This window comes from Cicer arietinum, chromosome 7 (assembly GCF_000331145.2).
Source record: "Cicer arietinum cultivar CDC Frontier isolate Library 1 chromosome 7, Cicar.CDCFrontier_v2.0, whole genome shotgun sequence".
Lineage (NCBI taxonomy): Eukaryota > Viridiplantae > Streptophyta > Magnoliopsida > Fabales > Fabaceae > Cicer > Cicer arietinum.
The window spans coordinates 15,296,402-15,316,467 of NC_021166.2; the positions used below are offsets into that span (position 1 = coordinate 15,296,402).

The window sequence follows — 20,066 nt, forward strand, 5'->3', positions numbered from 1 at the left end:
TCTTCTTAACCGTCTGATTGAAATCTTTAACGATCGAGATAGACTTAACAAGCAAATATCGGAAAACAAAGAGCATAACAATAATGAAAAAGAAAGAAAAGCAAAGGGGTCCCACTTACACTCACACTCCTCCTCCTACCATTCCATTTCACTAACGTAACTCTCAGTCACACACAAAACCTCTATTCTCTGCTACCTCAAATCAAAAACCGTAAGTTCTTTCTACTTCTTTGATTTTAAAAAATATTAACTAATTCATCATTCTAATTAATTAACAACGATTTTGTTAATATTTATTTATGGTTGTAGCTAGGTATTGTTTGCTGAGAAAAAATCAAGTGAATATGGCTACCAATAGCAATAACAATAGCAATGAAGAATCCAAATTAACGAATCCTGAGTTGCCTCGTGTTGTTACTCTGAATGAAAGAATACTTTCTTCTATGGCTCATAAGAATGATGCTGCTCATCCCTGGCACGACTTAGAAATCGGTTTCATTCCTACAACTCCAACACAATCTTCTCTACTCTTATTATTAACTATAATTTTATTATTTCTTTCTTCATTTAATACATTTTTTCTCATTCTTGTTTCTGCCTCTGTTTATTTTTAATAATAATAATAATATATCTCTTTTTAATCACCTCTGTATTTAGCACCGTTGGAGTCACTCAATGGTTTTTATTTTCATAATGCAGGGCCCGGAGCTCCATCGGTTTTCAATTGTGTAAGTTTCTTTTATTTTTTTATTATTATGTTTGTTAGGATTTGATCCTTCAATTGTTGAATGAATTGAAATTACATTGCAGAATTTGCTGCCAAGATTAAGACTTCAAAACATAAACTAATTTTAAGACTTATCTAAACTGAAAGTAAAGCAAGAAAGAAATAAATCAACACACACTAGCTTGGTAACCCACTTAGGATTTCTCCTACTTCTGGGGGACAGGATTCGACTTATGAAGTTTTCACTGTGATCTTAAACAATTACAGAGTGTATACATTTGTTCACTGAAACTTGATTGTTAAACCGGTCAAGTTTGGTTTTCTTCCTCACTTGTGCTTTTGCTCTCAAGAATGAATGAATGAATGCCTTATTACAATGAGAAACAAACTTAAGTATAGCTTCTAAAAGAGGTAACTAACTCTAACTATCAGCTCCATAATCAGTTATGAGCTTCAACTGAAAACATGCAAGCTCAGTCAGTTTCTCAACACAAGCTTGGACTGAAGATGGCCTGAGAGGCCTTAGAGAGAGCAGCCCAGAACAAATGTCTTAGTGCCATTAATCAACAAATCTCCACCTTGGTACTAAGCATTGGTCAAGCAATAAACAACTTCATAAGCACAAATCCCTTTGAGTCCAAGAATTAATGGTTAACACCAATGTTGAGCAAGTCCAACTTTTGTTAACATATCAGCAGGATTTTCACTTGTGTGAATCTTCATCACTTGAACTTCACCTCTTTCTATGGCATCCCTAATGTAATGCAGCTTTATATCAATGTGTTTAGTCCTCTCATGATACATTTGGTTATTGCTTAAATGTATTGCACTTTGGCTATCACAGTGAATGCAGACAGACTCTTGATGAATTCCCAGTTCTGAGACCAACCCTTGCTCCCATATTGCTTCCTTAACTGCATCAACCAATGCAACATACTCTGCTTCTAATGTTGAGAGTGCTAGTATATGTTGCAATGAAGTTTTTCAGCTTATAGGATTTCCGAACAATGTGAAAACATATCCAGTTAGAGATCTTCTTTTGTCTAGGTCTCCTGCGAAATATGAGTCCTTAAATCCTTGAATAGGTGAGGAGTCGTCAGTCTTCCTGCTATACACCAGTCCTGTGTCTATAGTTCCCTTTAGATACCTGAGTATCCATTTGATTGCTTGCCAATGTGTGTGCCCAGGATTACCCATAAATCTGCTTGTGAACTCACTGCATGTGAAATGTCAGGTCTTGAATATACCATGGCATACAGAATACTTCCAATGACACTAGCATATGGGATTTTCTTCATACTTTTCTTTTCTCCTACTGTTGAAGGAGACATGCTGGAGGACAGTCTAAAATGTGCTGCCAAAGGAACTGTTGTAGGTTTGGCTGTTTCCATATTGAACATGCTGATCACCTTACTTAGGTAGTTTTCCTGTGAGACAATTAGTTTGCATTTGTCTCTCATTCGAATGATATCCATTCCCGAAATACTCTTGGCTGCGCCAAGATCCTTCATCTCAAATTCTTGTTTAACTTCATCCTTTAAAAGATCAATCTTATCCATATCTTTACAAGCCAATAGCATATCATCAACATAAAGCAACAAATAGATGAAGGTATTGCATGCAAATTTTTTAACGTAAACACAACAATCATAATTGCTTCTAATGAATTTTTGTTTCAACGTGAAGGAATCAAACCTCAAGTACCTGTCAAGGTGATTGCTTGAGTACATAGAGTGGCTTTTTAAGATGACACACCCAATCTTCTTTTCCTTTAACTTTAAAAGCACTAGGTTGTTTCATAAGAATAGTCTCCTTCAAATCACCATGAAGGAAAGTTGTTTTGACATCCATTTGCTCCAATTCCATGTTAAAGTGAGCAACTATAGATAACAAAATTGTGATTGATGAATGGTTGACCACATGAGAGAATATTTCATCATAGTCTATACCCTCTCTTTGAGTGAACCCCTTTGCTAAAAGCCTTGCCTTGTATTTGGAAGGTTCAACTCCTGGAATTCCATCTTTCAACTTGAAAATCCACTTACTCCCAATTATCTTGGGACCTTTTGGCATAAAGACCAGATTCTAGGTATTATTCTTTTCAAGTGAGTTTAACTCTTCAGTCATGGTTAGCATCTATTTTTGACTATCCTTGCATTTAATGGTTTCAGTAACACTATTTGGATCTTCACTAAGTTCTTCAGTAGTATGAAATGCATACCTGATCATAACTGCTGAGAACCCATACCTTTGAGGTGGATTTATCTGTCTTCTGTTTCTATCCCTTGCTAGCAAATGCTCATTTGTATTATCATGATTACCATCATCTAAATCAACTGCTACAAGGTTTGTAAGTTGATCTTGCCCAGGGGTTTGGTTTAGATCAGACCTTGGCTCATTTCCACCTCCAGACTACACCTCAAGCTCAAAACTATCTAATTCATTTTGAAACCCAATCTGGTCCTCACTGGTATTTAGTGACTTGTAGAGTTCTTCTTCATGAAATTTGACATCTCTACTTATAACGCATCTTTTATTTTCAATGCACCAGATTTTGTACCCATTCACTCCGTCAAAATCACCAACAAAATATCATTTTTTTGCTCTAGGTTCCAGTATTCCATCATTTACATGATAATATGCAGTACACCCAAAAAAGTTTAGGGTGACTGTAGTTTGGAACTTTACTAGTCCAAGCTTCTTGAGGAGTTTTCAGATTTATGACTGTTGATGGGCTCATATTGATGAGATAGCAGGCTGTGTGAGCAGCTTCAGCCCAAAATTTAATAGGCATACTTGAGTTCGACAACATACACCTCATTCTTTCTAGGGTGATTTTATTCATTCTTTCAGCCAATTCATTTTGTTGAGGACTATGTCTAACAGTTTTGTGTCTAGTTATACCTTGCTGCTTACAAAAACTTGTAAACTCTTCACTACAAAACTGTAAGCCATTATCTGTTCTAAGGGTTTTAATCTTCCTTTCAATTTTAGTTTCTATCAAATTCTTCCACTCCTTGAAGGTCTTAAAGGCTTCATTCTTACTTTTAAGAAAGTAAATCCAAACTTTTCTACTGCTATCATCAAGAAAAGTAATGAAATACCTGTTACTTTCACCATCATTCTTTTTCTTGAATTTCCTCTCAGGACAATCTTTCTTATAATGTCCCTGTTTGTTACATTGAAAACATCTCTAGTTTGCTTTATCAGTGTCCTTTTCAATTTTAAATTTCTGTTTGGATCCTTTCTTCTTGTAATTGGTTTTTACAAGCAAACCTTCATTGTTCCCTTCATCCTTTCCTTCTGATTTTCTTTTCAGCTCCTTTGAAATAAGTGTTGATTGAACCTCTTCAAAAGACAAGGAATCTTTGCCATAGATCAGCGTATCACTTAAGTGTTCATATGAATTTGGCAAAGAACTTATCAGAAGTAAAGCTTGGTCTTCATCTTTAATATTCACATCAATGTTTTCAAGATCAATAATGATCTTGTTGAATTCATCCATGTGCTCTTCAAAGATTTCCTTGTTTGCATCTTGAATGTGTAGAGTCTCTGCTTCAAGTAGAGTTTATTAGCAAGAGATTTAGTCATGTTCAAATTTTCCAAATTGCTGCAGCTGTCTTCTCTTTTGCAACTTCCCTCAATGGCTTGTCTCCCAAACTCGAAATCAGTGCACTATGAGTTTTTTTCCATGATTTCCTTCTTCTTTTCTTTTGTCACCGTGGTGGTACCCCAGTTAAAGCTTCAGCTAAACCTTGATGAACCAGTAGAGCTTTCATTTTGAGTCCCAAATGCTGAAGTCGTTCTTGCCATTGAGCTTCTCTATATCGAATTTTGTTGTAGGACATTGTTGAATAAGAGAAAATGAGAGAGACATATGGTGAAACCGTGTGTCTGAACTACACAACGGAGATGTTTTATATAGGCTCAAGGCAATAAATACAAAAATAAATATGGGAGATATTATCCCTATTTACATGATATGTAATAAATATAAATATATTTTCAACACTCCCCCTCAAGCTGGAGCATATAAATCATATGCACCAAGCTTGTTACATATATAATTGATTCGAGGACCTCTCAGAGACTTAGTGAATACATCTGCCAATTGATCATTGGAATTAACAAAACTAGTGGTGATGTCGCCTGATTCGATCTTCTCCCTTACAAAGTGACAATCTATCTCAATATGCTTGGTCCTCTCATGAAAAACTGGATTAGAGGCAATGTGCAATGCTGCTTGATTATCACATATTAATGTCATTTGTGTTGCCTCTTCAAATTGAAGCTCTTTGAGTAACTGTTTCAACCAAATGAGCTCACAAGTCACTAATGCCATAGCCCTGTATTCAGCTTCAGCGCTAGATCTTGCAACTACACTTTGTTTCTTACTCTTCCAAGATATTAAGTTTCCTCCAACAAGTACACAATACCCAGAAGTGGATCGCCTATCAATGGGTGAGCCTGCCCAATCGGCATCTGAATAACCAACTATCTGAGTATGTCCTCTGTTTTCATAAATTAGACCCTTTCCTGGAGCACCTTTAATGTATTTCAAGATTCGTATCACAGCATCCCAGTGTTCTTGACAAGGAGAATTTAAGAATTGACTTACCACACTGACTGCAAAAGAAATGTCTGGACGGGTGACTGTGAGGTAGTTTAATTTACCAACCAATCTTCTGTATCTCCCTGAATCTAAAAATGGCTCCCCATGATTAGGTAGAAGTTTGACGTTTGGATCCATAGGAGTGTCAACCGGTTTGGCATTCAACAAACCTGTCTCTTCAAGAATATCCATAGCATATTTTCTTTGTGAAATTACTAAGCCGTCCTTAGATTGGGCTACCTCAATACCCAAGAAGTAGCGGAGCTTGCCAAGATCTTTAGTTTGAAACTGATGAGATAAATGTTGTTTCAATTGGAGTATGCCCTGTTGATCACTACCAGTTATGACAATATCATCTACATAGACAATCAAGTAAATGCACCCTTGGGTTGAGTGACGATAAAAAAGAGAATGATCAGCTTCACTTCGAATCATGCCAAATTGTTGCACTACTGTGCTAAATCTACCAAACCAAGCTCGAGGAGACTGTTTAAGACCATAGAGAGACCTCTGAAGTCGACAAACCATGGTAGAGGACTCCCCCTGAGCAACAAACCCAGGTGGTTGCTCCATATACACTTCTTCTTCAAGGTCACCATGCAAAAAAGCATTTTTAATGTCAAGTTGATGTAGAGACCAATGTCTGATGGCTGCAATAGAGAGGAGTAGTCTAACAGAGGCCATCTTAGCCACAGGGGAGAAAGTATCACTGTAATCGAGGCCAAAAACTTGAGTGTACCCTTTTGCTACCAAACGAGCTTTAAAACGATCAATCTTACCATCAGGACCAACTTTCACCGTATAAAGCCAACGACATCCTACTAAAGACTTTCCCGACGGTAAAGGAACCAATTCCCATGTACCACTACTCTGAAGTGCACACATCTCGTCAATCATTGCTTGTCTCCACTCTGGGTGAGATAAAGCTTCACCTGGAGATTTAGGAATAGAAACAGAAGACAGGGAAGACAAACAAGTATAATGCAAAGGAGAAAGACGATGGTAACTCAAGCCAATGTAATGAGGGGATGGGTTACGAGTAGGACGTATACCTTTACGAATAGCAATAGGAATATCAAGGGTCGGATCCGATAAAGAAGGAGGTGGCGGTGAAGGAGCGTCTGGAGTGACCTCGGTATCAAGAACAGGTGTAGGGACATGTACAACCGATGGTGGTTGACGACGACGATATGTCTGAAGAGGTTGTACAGTTGGAGGATCAACAAGAGGAGTCTCAAGTGGGACAGTGGGAGGGGCCACAGGAGGTGTCTCAGGTGGGGCATACGTAATAGGCTCTAATGGTAAAAGAGAAGGTGAAATAGACTTTGGTAGGTCCAGAGGAATAGTTGCAGACAAAGGATCAGGAAGCGACTCATAGTATGTAACAGACTCAAAAAATGTGACATCAACCGATATGAGATATCGTCGAAGAGTAGGAGAATAACAACGATAACCTTTTTGGGACCGATGATAACCCAGAAAGACACATTTTAATGATCGAGCTGAAAGTTTGTCAAGACCAGGAGTGAGATTGTGGACAAAACATGTAGATCCGAAGACCCGAGGAGGAAGTGAGTGAAGAGGGGTACCAGGAAAGAGGATCGAGTGAGGGACTTTGTTATCAAGAGCAGACGAAGGCATGCGATTTATAAGATAGCACGCCGTTAGAACAGCATCGCCCCAAAAGCGAGATGGTACATTACCATGAAGAAGGAGAGTACGAGTGGTTTCAATAAGGTGCCGATTTTTGCGTTCGGCTACCCCATTTTGTTGAGGTGTATGAGCACAAGATGTTTGATGAAGAATGCCGTTAGAGGTCATAAAATTTTGAAATTGATGGGACAAATATTCACGGGCATTATCACTGCGCAAAGTGCGAATGGATACACCAAATTGAGTTTTAATTTCCTTATAAAATTGTTCAAAAATAGAAAATAATTCAGACCTATTTTTCATTAAAAATAACCACGTACAACGGGAAAAATCATCGATAAAGGTAACAAAATATCTAGACTCAAGTGTGGAAATAGTACGAGAGGGACCCCAAACATCTGAGTGAACTAAAGCAAATGGGGAGGAAGCTCGTTTATTAGCTCGATCAGTGAAATGACTACGAGTGTGTTTCCCTAATTGACACGACTCACAATTTAAGCTAGATATTTTGGTTAGATTAGGTACTAATTGTTGAAGTTTGGGAAGACTCGGATGACCTAACTGAGCATGTATAGTAAGAGGAGAATATGTGGTAGGGCACGCTGTTGATGGGTTTGAGAGATAATAAAGACCATTAGACTCACATCCGACACCAATTTGTCGTCCTGATATTCGGTCTTGCAAAGTAACATTGCAATTAGTAAATGTGACAACACAGTCATGAGAACGAGTCAATCGACTGATAGAAATTAAATTAAATGGGCATCCAGGCACATAAAGGACAGATTTAACTAACAGAGTAGGGAGGATTTGGACAGTGCCAATCCCTTGAGACTGTGTTTGGGAACCATTGGCTGAGACTATCCTAGGTAAATAACCAGATGTTGAGAGGGGAGAAAAGAGTCTTATTACCAGTAATGTGATCAGATGCACCAGAATCGAGAATCCATGGGCTATGAGAAAGTGAGATGCAAACAAGTGACTTACCACTTTGTGCAGTTGAAACAACGGAACTCGAGTTTTGACAATACTCTAACCACCAAAGAAAATCTTCATAAGTAGCCATAATCAATAAGAGAAGGTGAGATGCAAACAGGTGAATTACCACTTTGTGCGGCGGAAACAGCGGAACTCGAGTTCTGACAATACTCTCTCCACCGAAGAAAATCTTTATAAGTAGCCATAATCAATAAGTAGTTACCTAAAAACCAGCAGCGAAACAGTGGCGGAATATTATTTTTTTTTTTTTTTTCCGATGAACAGTACCGCGCGATGAACAGTGAACAGTGGAGAAAAAATGAACGAAAAAGCCAAAGATAAATATGGGAGATATTATCCCTATTTACATGATATGTAATAAATATAAATATATTTTCAACAGACATGATTCCCTTGTTCAAAACCGAGCTCTTGATACCACTTGTTAGGATTTGATCCTCCAATTATTGAATCAATTGAAATTACATTCAAGAAATTGTTGCCAAGATTAATACTTCAAAACAGAAACTGATTTTAAGACTTATCAAAACTGAAAGTAAAGCAAGAAATAAATCAACACACACAAGCTTGGTAATCCAGGTCGGATTTCTCCTTCATCTGGGGGACAGGGTCCAACTTATGAAGTTTTCACTATGATCTTAAAAAATAACAAGGTGTATACTTTTGGTCACTGAAACTTGATCGTGAAACTGGTCAAGCTTAGTTTTCTTCTTCACTTGTGTTTTTGCTCTCAAGAATGAATGAATGTCTTATTACAATGAGAAACTAACTTATATATAGCTTCCAAAAGAGGTAACTAACTCTAATTATCAGCTCGAGAAACAGTTTTGAGCTTCAACTGAAAACATGCCAGCTCAGTCAGTTTCTCAACACAGGCTTGGACTGAAGATGGGCCTGAGAGGCCTTAGAGAGAGCAACCCAGAACAAATGTCTTAGTGCCATTAATTACCAATGTTGTATTCATGCTTAATGATGTAGCTTAGGGAAGAAAATTAAACCTTTCGATTATTAAGAATGGTTATCCAAGTCCCAGTAATTACGTAGCACTGACACGTTCGATTCAAGTCGTGTGTCTGTTGTCCGACATGTAGTGTCAATTAATACTTTTATCTGAGTTTTCAGAGTATTCTATTAATAATATTGGCCACCCATCAAGCATAGAATGTTTTACTTGTAATGAATGCAACTAAAAGAAGCCTTAACAAGGACATCATGCTATTGCTAATAGAAAAATCAATTAATGGATTGAGTTGCAGAGTGATAAATGTGGCGATATCATTAGCATTCTTTAACTTTTATGTTCCATTGATGTTTTTTAAAAGGATTTCTATTATTGTAGGTGGTTGAAATTGGCAAAGGCAGTAAGGTTAAGTATGAATTGGACAAGAAAAGTGGACTTATAAAGGTGTCATTCCAATTCTTCCCTCTTATAACTTTTCATTGCTTAAATTCATCTGCTTTTAACAATATGCTTGATTCCAATCCGTCACGAGGTTATCGTCATCGTTTAGGTTTAAGTATTTTCAAACCTATGTAGCACCATGACAAGGTTGTTCGGTGTTCGACATCGACGCATTCAATTACTTGTATTTTCTCAAATTATTATTAGTGTTGATGTATCAATGTTAGTGTTGTGTTTATTGTATGTGACTGTGTCAGTGGTTCATTGCTTCAAACTCTATCAAATTCTAAATAAATTATCCCAAATTTGTGAGGACTCATTTGCCTGTGCAAGCACCGTTTCTTAGATGTCTAATTTTTTAGGAGTAAGATTGTTAATTTTTAATGTTTAGGTTGAAAAATGTAATTCAAATACTTTGAAGTACTGTGGTTTCGGATTATCTGTATTATTGAGCTATAGGATGTATCAATGTAATTGTCTGTCCTGCTTCATGTTGATAATGGTTTGGTTTCTGGCTGTAAAACTTGTTTGTTTGTTTGTTCTGAAGCATAACTAACAAATGGTCGGAATAACTTAGGTTGATCGCATTCTTTACTCATCAGTTGTCTACCCGCATAACTATGGTTTTATCCCAAGAACCATTTGTGAAGATGAAGATCCCTTGGATGTCCTAGTTCTGATGCAGGTAAGAACAATGCTTAAACAACTTATTCATGGTATTTTCCAGAACTGGCTGTTTACTGTGAAGTTTACAACCGTGTTAAATTGAAACTTGTATTTTGAATAGGAGCCTGTGATACCTGGTTGTTTCCTTCGTGCCCGTGCTATTGGATTGATGCCCATGATTGACCAGGTAATAGTTGTTTCCTGCTGCGCACGCTCGCGCCCACATATATGTATGGTTCAGTTTGGGAGAAAGAAAAAGATATCTCGAGGAGTTCCTTTTAAAAATGAAATTTTAATTGCTAGTAAACCATTTTTATTTGCTCGTGGATTATTTTGATTGGTTACATGTTTTGGTATTGAATTAAACATCAACTCTAAGTGGTCTTTTTGTTAGAATGACGCAACTCTAAGTGGTCTTTTTGTTAGAATGACGCAACCAGCAAGGATTAAACTTTAGTCCACTTAGTCATAGAGACTCTAATATAATATCATATAAACCAGATATTCTAGAAGCTTACTATGCTGTTAGATGAAAATAAATGAATGACTTATTTTTTATACTCTAACAATGTGCTATAGAGATAAGTGAATACAACGATATGCCTTAATTTTTCCTCCCTTTGAATTCTGGCACAGGGAGAAAAGGATGACAAGATCATAGCAGTTTGTGCTGATGACCCCGAGTTCCGCCATTACAAGGACATCAAGGAGCTTCCTCCACATAGGCTTGCTGAAATTAGAAGATTCTTTGAGGACTGTATCCTGTTATTTGCATTTTAATATGTTGAATAAGTAATTAATTAACCAGGATACGTTCGCAGATGATTCGTTTCACCCTGACCCTTTAAATGCTTACACCATTGAAATATAAATCTCGCAACTTTTTTTCTGTTAGTGCTATTAAAAAGAAACATCCCATATATATTGTGTATCCTTAACTTTTCACACCAGACAAGAAGAATGAGAACAAAATAGTGAATGTTGAAGACTTTCTACCAGCTGAAGCTGCTGTTATGGCTATCCAACACTCCATGTAAGCTATTATCCTTTACAATTTGAGATCAAATGCGACTGTTTTTACTTTTTCCATTGGAGATCAAATGATTCATTTAGATTTCATACATGGGTCTTTTCTCTTCCTTTTTTGGCAGGGACCTATATGCTGCTTATGTAATCGGAACCTTAAGGAAGTGACTTGACTTCTTTGGAAACTGATTAGCAAATTGGAATAACATCAAGTATATTTGTAAATGTCCATGAAAATCATCACTTGGATTTTGTTATGTCATGCTACTGCGCCATAATGATTCGCGTCAACTGATTGATGCCTAAATCTTTTCATTTGTGTTTCTTCTATTAACAGTCCTTGTGCTGCACCTCCAAGTTACTTTAGATATATGGTAGTGTATGGTACATTCAAATAGTAAGCACTTTCTTTCTTTCTTTTGCTCTAATCTACATTTTCCCTTTAAAATGTTCCCCTCTGCAAGGTAGGATTTGATTGTAATTTACTTTTCTTTCATTTATGTCTTGAAGAAAACATAATCTAGACCATATAGAGTTCATGGACTTGATTATAGATGTCAATTTCACAAGTCCACTAATTATTGATTCAAGTCTACATGTTTGGGAGGTCTCCGGCTTAAAAGCTAAAAAGTCCCTAAAATTTAGTGGGTTAAGTGGGTCTATGAGTCCAGTTTTTCAAATTTATCTTTCGATTTATTTTCAAATAAACTTTTCGACGCAATTTTTTTCAAGAAATAAATTTAGATTTTCTCATTAAAATTTTTCAATACAAAAGTTTCGATTTTTTTCGACAAAAAATGATTTACTATTTTTTTTATTTTTTACTCTAAATATTTTTATTAAAAAAATCAATTTTGAAAATATTTTTAAAAACATTTTTCTTCTTTTTTCACAAATTATTTTGAGAAACAAATGATTTAAAAAAGTTTTTTGATTTTTTAGAAATTATTTTAATATTTTTTTAAAAAAATTCAAAATATTTTCATGAAAAAAATATAAAATAATAAAATATTTAGTCGATAAGCCTCCTTATTAGTACCCACAAAATTAATAAACCGAAACATTAAAAAATTATTAGAATAGGTGGTCTAATATTAAAAGAATTAACCTAATCTCTATTAGTTAATGGAACTGATATAATGATTCCGTCCCTATAGAATTTATAAAATGGCGTGAAATCTTACCCTAAAAAGAAAAAACAATATAGTAAAATCTTGAAAAAATATTCAGAGGGACGACGAAACAAAAAATTTCCATTGCCGGGAATCGAACCCGGGTCTCCTGGGTGAAAGCCAGATATCCTAACCGCTGGACGACAATGGATTGATGTTAGATTTTGGCATAATGATCTATATAATTAATGTTATGTTTTCTATCTTATGAAGTTTAAACAACACAAGTTACACAACTTATATTCTATACCAAAACAAATGTCTCTTCCGCAATTATTAATTAAATGATTTTTCTTGATTCATATTTTAAAATTTGAAATCATAGTGAAAAATATATTTATCAAGTTTTAAGATAGATCATATTTTTCGATATTTTTAAACCTATTGAATATTTTCTTAGAAATCTTTTATTTACTTTTGAATCTCATTGGATTTCTTTTAGCTTCTCTACTAGAGCCATTTTATTAGAATCAATAAATCTAACTTTGGATTCCATCAAATATCAAATTTTGGCAAATAAAATTTAACTACTGTATCATAAAAATAAAAAATAAAAAATTTTAACTACCATATATAGGATAGTACACGACGAAATCAATAAAGAAATATACTACCAACTTTTTGTTTTTTTGCACGAAAAAAGTTCAACATGGATTTGATATGAAAAATCAAGAAAGAAAGATCATAAATCCCAAAGTTAACTTTAATATCTTCATAAAAGAGTTTATCTACAAATAGTGACGAGAGTTTTGTTGGAATTAAGATAGGTCGTGATAATTCTAAAGTTCAAACAACTTTTTTAATTTATAAATAAAATTTTCAAAAAAAATTAATAAAAAAATACACTACATTTTTTAACTTACATTTTAATTGTGTGTATTGAATTTTATTTAAGATATAAAATCAAACCAATAATTTAATAAATAATTCAAATCAATTAAATTATTTTATATTTTTAATGTTTTAGTCCAAATTAAACTTAATTGAGTAAACCTAATCTCTATTGATTGAGATATGATTTCACGCCATTTTATAAAATCAATGATCGGTATATGGACGAAATCATCATATGTTATTTTACACTATATCATTGTTATCTTTTTAAATTATTTATATTTTTTTTTATTGTAATTTATGTATTCATTATAAAAAAATTTATGCAACTGTTTTAGAATCAGCACATCACAATCTTTTATGAATATAATTTTAAAAATAATTATAATAAAAGTCAAACACTTTTAATGATTTAAGAGTCGTGATTGATATAGTGTAAAAACTTTTTTTTATTGATCATGTATATGAATTAAATCTATTATTTTAATAGTATAAAGAATTTAACATTTAAAAAAAAATTAATTTTATAAAAATAAACGTCTCAAATTTTTAAAATATTAACCTATTTAGATTGAACTGAACTAAATCAACACATTATTTATTAATTTGATTCGAATTTAATAAATGTTCAATCAAAATGACATTTAGATGCTTGCAAACTTGTGTAGCTTCTAAGTTTAATTCTTGTTCATTCTATCGTTGTATTTGCATTTTTTTTTTTTTGCATTACATTGTCAATTTGTAACTTACAATTACAACTGTTTAATTTATTTTTAGGTAGTAATAATTTTATTATTAAAAAAATATAAAATAAAAACTCTCATGTAGGAATGGACTTCTCATGTTGAAAAAAACACATCATCCATTTCTCTATCTTTATTTTTAAATCTATTTTCTCTTTTTTTAAGACATAAGATGAATAGCCAAGATTAAAACACAACCCTCTTGTTTTTTCAACATGAAAGAATCTTTTTCCCCTTTTGCACAACTAAAAAATCCTACTTGCAGGGCACAAATACATTGAGGAAGGTGCAAGTAGAAGGAAGACGAATCAAGAAGTTCATGTAGGGAACATTACAATAATCAAAATCGTCTTTGAGATTTTGAGTGTCATATGCGAGTGATAAATTATATATATCATGTGAGTGATTGTATCTATTTAGATGGATTTTTAATTAAAAGTAAATAACAAATTTGTCTATTGACGTATGGTGAGTTGATGTCTGAAATTTGGATTGAAATCTTATAGTAGATAAAAAAGATAAAATATCTAATTTATGATGGAGTATGAAATAATACTATAACATAATAAAATATTTAATTTTATTGTTTTTATATGACAATATAATATTTTTTTTAAAATATCTTAGACTAAAAAATGAGTTTGTTAAATATTTATATAAATAATAATAATAAAAAATTGAACTCTTAAAATTTTGAGATCTCGTTAAAACACACATTTCCAATATCTCGGACTCTTTGTGAACAACAACGTAAATTAAATAATATAAACCTAAAGTAATTATCTCTTCATGGAGCTAATGAGCCTATAAAATGACTAATGGAATGTTTGAAAACAATCATCAACCCATTACACCACCTCTAGCATAAGGTAACACACTAACACAAGTACTTGTAATTATATAAAGGATTTTGTTTTAGACCTGGGTTGTTACTAAAGATAGCTACACTGCCTACCCGATAATTGTTTCATCTTTGTTTTTCAGGATTGACGAGTACTAAACAATAATAATCATATCTAGATTTTTAGGCTAAATCAATCTCTCTTAGGAACGAAAAAAAGATTCCATTGCCGGGAATCGAACCCGGGTCTCCTGGGTGAAAGCCAGATATCCTAACCGCTGGACGACAATGGATTTCATGTTAAATCTACATAATAATAATGTATGATAGAATGTTATATTGTTTAGGCTTGTGTTTTTCACCGTTTTGTGTTGAGTGTGGAAGACTCAGAAAGTGGTATCCCACTCTCGGACCATCATTGTCAATACAGAGGTTTCAGTCCTTGATTCTTCATTATCATTGAAATGTTACCTAAAAATGTATCTCGGCTATTTTTATAATTAAAAAAATAATATTCATTCAAATGAATTAAATATATTAATTTAATACAAACTAAAATTTGTTAAAATAAAGAGGATAAATTTGCTGAGTAACTTACAACATTCAGGTTTAATACTATAAATAGGCAACAAAACACAATATATTAATATGTGTATAAATATAACAAAATTCAACTGTGTTTATAATGTTTATATATCTAGATCGACAACATTAAGGACGTCAAAATTATTTATTGAAATTTGTAATTGATCAAAATTACTATTTTAATTTGAATCAACTCATATTGCAACAAGACTAGAAATCCAAAAACGTCGCATTCAGACGACGACATAAAAAGATAAAACAAAATTAGTGTGAAAATATTTATTTAAATAAACTAATAAAAGAAAATAACTTAAATGATGATTTTGGATTACAAATAATTTTAAACCACTTTTTATAATGGAGAAAAATGAGACATGTGATATATTCCCACTACAAGAAAACTAGGCCACGGTTCATTAGCCACAATCACGATGACCGTAGGTAACTTAAAAAATTTGTCACGGTTATGAACGTGGCTAACATTATAATAAGTGCGCGTTGCTTCCCTATTTTCCAATTTCGCTAGTTTTCATTTTTCCTCTTTTTTCATATTCTCTCTTTTTTCACATTCCCTAGAACTCAATTGTAACACCGTTTCATCTAAATCCCCCAAAAATCCCTAAAGATCCTCTTCACCATTGTTTCACCACCGTTTCAACACCGTATCATTTCCACATCCGTACCATTTCACGTCGTAACACCACTGTTTCACTCTTACCTCACAGTTTCGACTCATTCGATCCTACCTTTCACACTTACGTTACCGTACGCCATCGTAACGACATTGACAAATCTCTCCTATCTGATTCAGCCAGTCGCGAGTTTCTTCAACATTCTCTTCTGCTCCGATGAATCCTCCATCACTTTTTAGAGGATCAGAAGTGTAAGTAAAATCAATCTTTAAAATCTGTCAGTTGGCTTCTGGAAATATTGGTCCAAATACTTTTGCTGCTGAATTAAAAATTTGATTTCTAATTTCAAACCGGAAGTGAATGTGTGACCTTCTTGGAGCTTCTTCTTTGCATCTGATACGTTTAATTTTAGTTTTGAACTTTTTAGGTTTCAATTTTTGCAGTTGATACCGACACATAAGAACTTGTTCTTTTCAGCTCCTTCTTCCAGTTTTGTTTTTGTTATCTTCAAGTTCTATTTTTTACAAACTTATTTGGTGATTATGTTCTTTAGGTTGTGTCTTTTTATTGTGGTAGTTGGAGAATTTTGTGTTTTTGTTTTTAGAGTTGGGGATTGTTGAGTTTGTAGTGATTTTTTTTATTCGTTTCTATTCATACCATAGTATACCAATCTTTCACAACATTCATTTCCTATTAAAAATGTTTCAAAATTCAGCATCATATAGGTTCCTCATACTATAAGACTTCAATTATTCACTTGATCAAACTATTATATCCAAAACGAATATAAGAATACATAATATTTTGAATCTTTTCATCTAAATAATTCACCAAAGTACTGCTACTAATGTCTATAATTCATCACATTTATCATTCAAATTAACATCAAGACAAACACAATTCATCACTGAGTAAAGAATCTAGATCCTCTCTGCATCACTTGATAATCTACTCTCAACCAAAAAAATATTGTTCTTTAACTTCTATCAACATCTTATGTGTCTCCTTTATCATCTTCAATAAGTTCTTAGTCATTATCTTTACTAAACTCACCAATATTATAAGAGAACTTGTCTCAAGATCAAGAATGTGTTGGTACCTACTTTCAACCAAGGTTTCTCTCCACTTTAGTAATATAATTTCGTAGAATATATAGAAATTGAAGTTAATAAGAGTTTTTGCATTTAGATTTATACTTTAAGTCACTAGCAAATATCATGTTCTATTTCTTGACATAGTGATTGATATTATTAAAATGATACTCATTCATTAGTGTTAATTAGTAAACATTTGTTTACATTATGCTTTGACTTGGCAGATTCTAATTCTCATAATTAACGAGTAAAATTCATCTTGATTTTTGGACTATAAATGGAAGGATTGTGTTTTTTGTTGTATGCAAGCAAATGGAAGAAATATGTTGCTATTTGAATTGTAAATGGAAGGAATGGATGTTTAGTGGATTGTTTTGCTTTTGCTCTAGACTATTTTGATGCCATCAACAATTTATGTATGTTTCATTAGTTTATGTATAAGATTTTAGAATATTTGACTACTTTGATCAAAGTTTTGTTGTTGGTATAAACTATTTTATACTTTTATATTAATGATGGTTTTAAAATGTTAATTAGTTATTGTTGCTATATTGGTTAAGAATATCTTCCTGATATTACAATGTTTGGTTTGACTATTGTTAGAAATGTATGAGAAAAACAGGAACAGACTTGCAGTTGATATTAAAAAAAAATAAAAAATTAGCCATGGTTGGCTCTTAGCCGATGCAAAAACAAAATATTTTTTCATTTTATCATTTAACACGAGTTTAGTCGTGGCTAAATGTAAAATAACTGTGACTAAAAATATGTTACCACGACTCTTTTTGACGTGACTAATAAGAATTATAATCGTGACTAATAAATTGCGACGTCCAACTACGCTGGAATGGTTAATGTGACTAACTTTATTTGTCACGATCAATTGACAATTTTACCACGGGTTAAGAACGTGACTAAGTAGCATTTTTTTTTAGTGTCTTTTCAAATTGAGTATTTGTGAAGAAATTAAAAAATATGCTAAACTAACATTAAGAGCAATAAGATAGAAATATTAAATTGCTTAACACATGGTCTAAACAATGCAACCCACCTGGTTCAAATTTTAAACAGCCACAAGAAAAAAATAGTGTATAACTTATGTGAGTCGCATGTTAAACTGGTCGATCCTCGTACCTTAATCCATATAACCAACTGTAAATGCATGTGTTTGTAATTTGGTCGTCCATTGGAATTGTAATGTTCTTTCAACTTCAAGTCAACATTGTGCCAATTGCCGAAAGCAACCATTTCACCAATTAGCGGACCCCACTAATCTCATCCACTCAGCTTTATGATGACATCTATTTGAGTTTAATAATGGTGTAAGGAATCATGTGTCTCTATCAAAATCTTCTTCTCAAGGTGATACTCCAACATTAATTAATGCAAATGCCAATTCCATTCCAATCGTATTCATCATACCATTGCCCAACTACTAGCCTTATTAGATATTGCCAACAATACCCTTTACGTTTCTATAGTCATCACATTTAAAGTTCCTTGTCTTATCTCATCTAACTCAAAATATTAGTCTACTCCTTCTCAACGCCCTAATATTATTTCCGTTGATGATAAAATCAAGTATTTTACCGTCTCCATTTAAAAAATAATAATTTTAACTCTATAGTTTTAAAAATATTTTTAAAGAAAACTTACTTAAAAATAATAAAAATTATTTTAAATTCATTTATTATTAATTAAAAAAATTAATCCTTATATTCAATAATTTAGGATTTGTTCGGGTTGGTCGAATTTATAGTTTGAATATTCATGCGGCAAATATAGTACTATTTTCTTAGTCACAAGGTTAGACAACAATAACTTAAGAAATGGGGCCATGTGTGGTTCTTTCCGGCAAGGCGCTGCCTTAAAGACAATGCGGGCTTTACTTCACTATTTCTGGAAATCGTATTGGTGACGAGTGACGACGTTGTGCATGTTAATGTTTATGGGAGATTTATAAATTTGGTTGAGATAATAAATTGAGAAGAGATAAAATAAGCAAAAAAAAAAGTATAAGAAGAAATAAACATGTGAGAAATGTAGTAGTTTTAAAATATTATTTAGTGTGAAAAAAAAAAGAGAGAAGAGAGAATTATCAGATATTTTAAAATAGACAAAATTACCCCTTTTAATCTTGATTTGAGATTATTTATTTATCATAAATATTTTAAATTAAAGTGCTGCTGAAATAAATAAGAATAAAGGGAGCAGAGAAAAACATTCAATCAATTTTTTTTATAGAAAAAATATTTGTCGGCAAATTGCAAAAATAATAATATGCTTTAGTTGAAAAAAAATTCAAAGCATATAAACATAACAAAAGAAAGGATTCAGGAAAATAATGATATTCATTTTGAGTGTATAAAACCATCTCCAACCGTAAATTAATATGAATATATCAAATTTAGTCTACTCTTTTACATTATCTTGAAACAGCCGATTTATTTTTTAGTTTAACAGTTAACTCAAAAGGGATGTGTCACATTATCTTAAAGCAATTAATTATTTTTACAGTTTAACTTTTAAGAATTATATTGAATCAGTTTGCCACAAACAATTTTTGTTTGAAACAATAAGATAAAAAAATAAGTAAAAAAATTTATTAACAAAAATTGTGAAAGAAAAAGTAAGAGTAAGAAAAATAAAAATTTATAATTAATAAGAAAATGTATTCCATATACAAATTAACGGTAAAAAAAACAATGGTTATAAATTTATTATTATTAAATTATAAAATAAATTAATAAAAAAAATAACGGTTATAAATTTATTTTTTATCTTTATTTTTTTTTTTAATTTCAAAAGTAAAATCTATTTCGGTAAAATAGGGCTGAATTGGTTTTTTATTTAAAACTCAAAACCACAAACAATTCTTTTTTTAAAACTCAAAACTAAAAAATTATGTTTTATATTACTTATTTTTGTTTTAAAATTAACATGTCATTATTAATAAACATAAACATTACTCTAACAACCATCGGTCACCACATTCGACCACCATCGTTATTACTAACCACTCACCTTTGACCACCGTCGACCACTGTCACTATCTTCAGCTATATTCACCACCACCAACC

General features: G+C 32.7%; 1 protein-coding gene and 2 non-coding genes across 4 annotated transcripts; 1 reads left to right on the plus strand and 2 right to left on the minus strand.

Moving 5' to 3' along the window:
- The first annotated feature begins 69 nt into the window (after positions 1-69).
- Positions 70-11,513, plus strand: LOC101494411 (soluble inorganic pyrophosphatase 1-like). Of its 2 annotated transcripts, none has more exons than XM_004509224.4 (9): positions 70-211; positions 310-492; positions 700-728; positions 9,331-9,396; positions 9,971-10,078; positions 10,181-10,246; positions 10,696-10,816; positions 11,011-11,092; positions 11,211-11,513. In XM_004509224.4, exons 2-9 carry the CDS (start codon positions 345-347, stop codon positions 11,251-11,253), a joined length of 663 nt encoding a protein of 220 aa, XP_004509281.1. In that variant the 5' UTR covers positions 70-211; positions 310-344; the 3' UTR covers positions 11,254-11,513. The 2 variants fall into 2 exon arrangements, with proteins under 2 accessions (XP_004509281.1, XP_012573711.1); XM_012718257.3 differs by having other exon boundaries at positions 77-211; positions 314-492.
- An 823-nt stretch (positions 11,514-12,336) lies between these two features.
- On the minus strand, positions 12,337-12,408 carry TRNAE-UUC (transfer RNA glutamic acid (anticodon UUC)). The gene has a single exon. It is a non-coding gene; the product is annotated as a tRNA-Glu (tRNA).
- Positions 12,409-14,896: 2,488 nt separating this feature from the next.
- TRNAE-UUC (transfer RNA glutamic acid (anticodon UUC)) lies at positions 14,897-14,968 on the minus strand. The gene has a single exon. It is a non-coding gene; the product is annotated as a tRNA-Glu (tRNA).
- Between the last annotated feature and the right edge of the window lie 5,098 nt (positions 14,969-20,066).

What these genes read in the sequence shown, in the direction of transcription:
- LOC101494411 (XM_004509224.4), top strand. Translation starts at nt 345, where the DNA reads ATGGCTACCAATAGCAATAACAATAGCAATGAAGAATCCAAATTAACG. An exon ending in CTCCATCGGTTTTCAATTGT is followed by an intron (nt 729 to 9,330) that starts GTAAGTTTCTTT and finishes CTATTATTGTAG; the next exon opens with GTGGTTGAAATTGGCAAAGG. An exon ending in AGAAAAGTGGACTTATAAAG is followed by an intron (nt 9,397 to 9,970) that starts GTGTCATTCCAA and finishes GGAATAACTTAG; the next exon opens with GTTGATCGCATTCTTTACTC.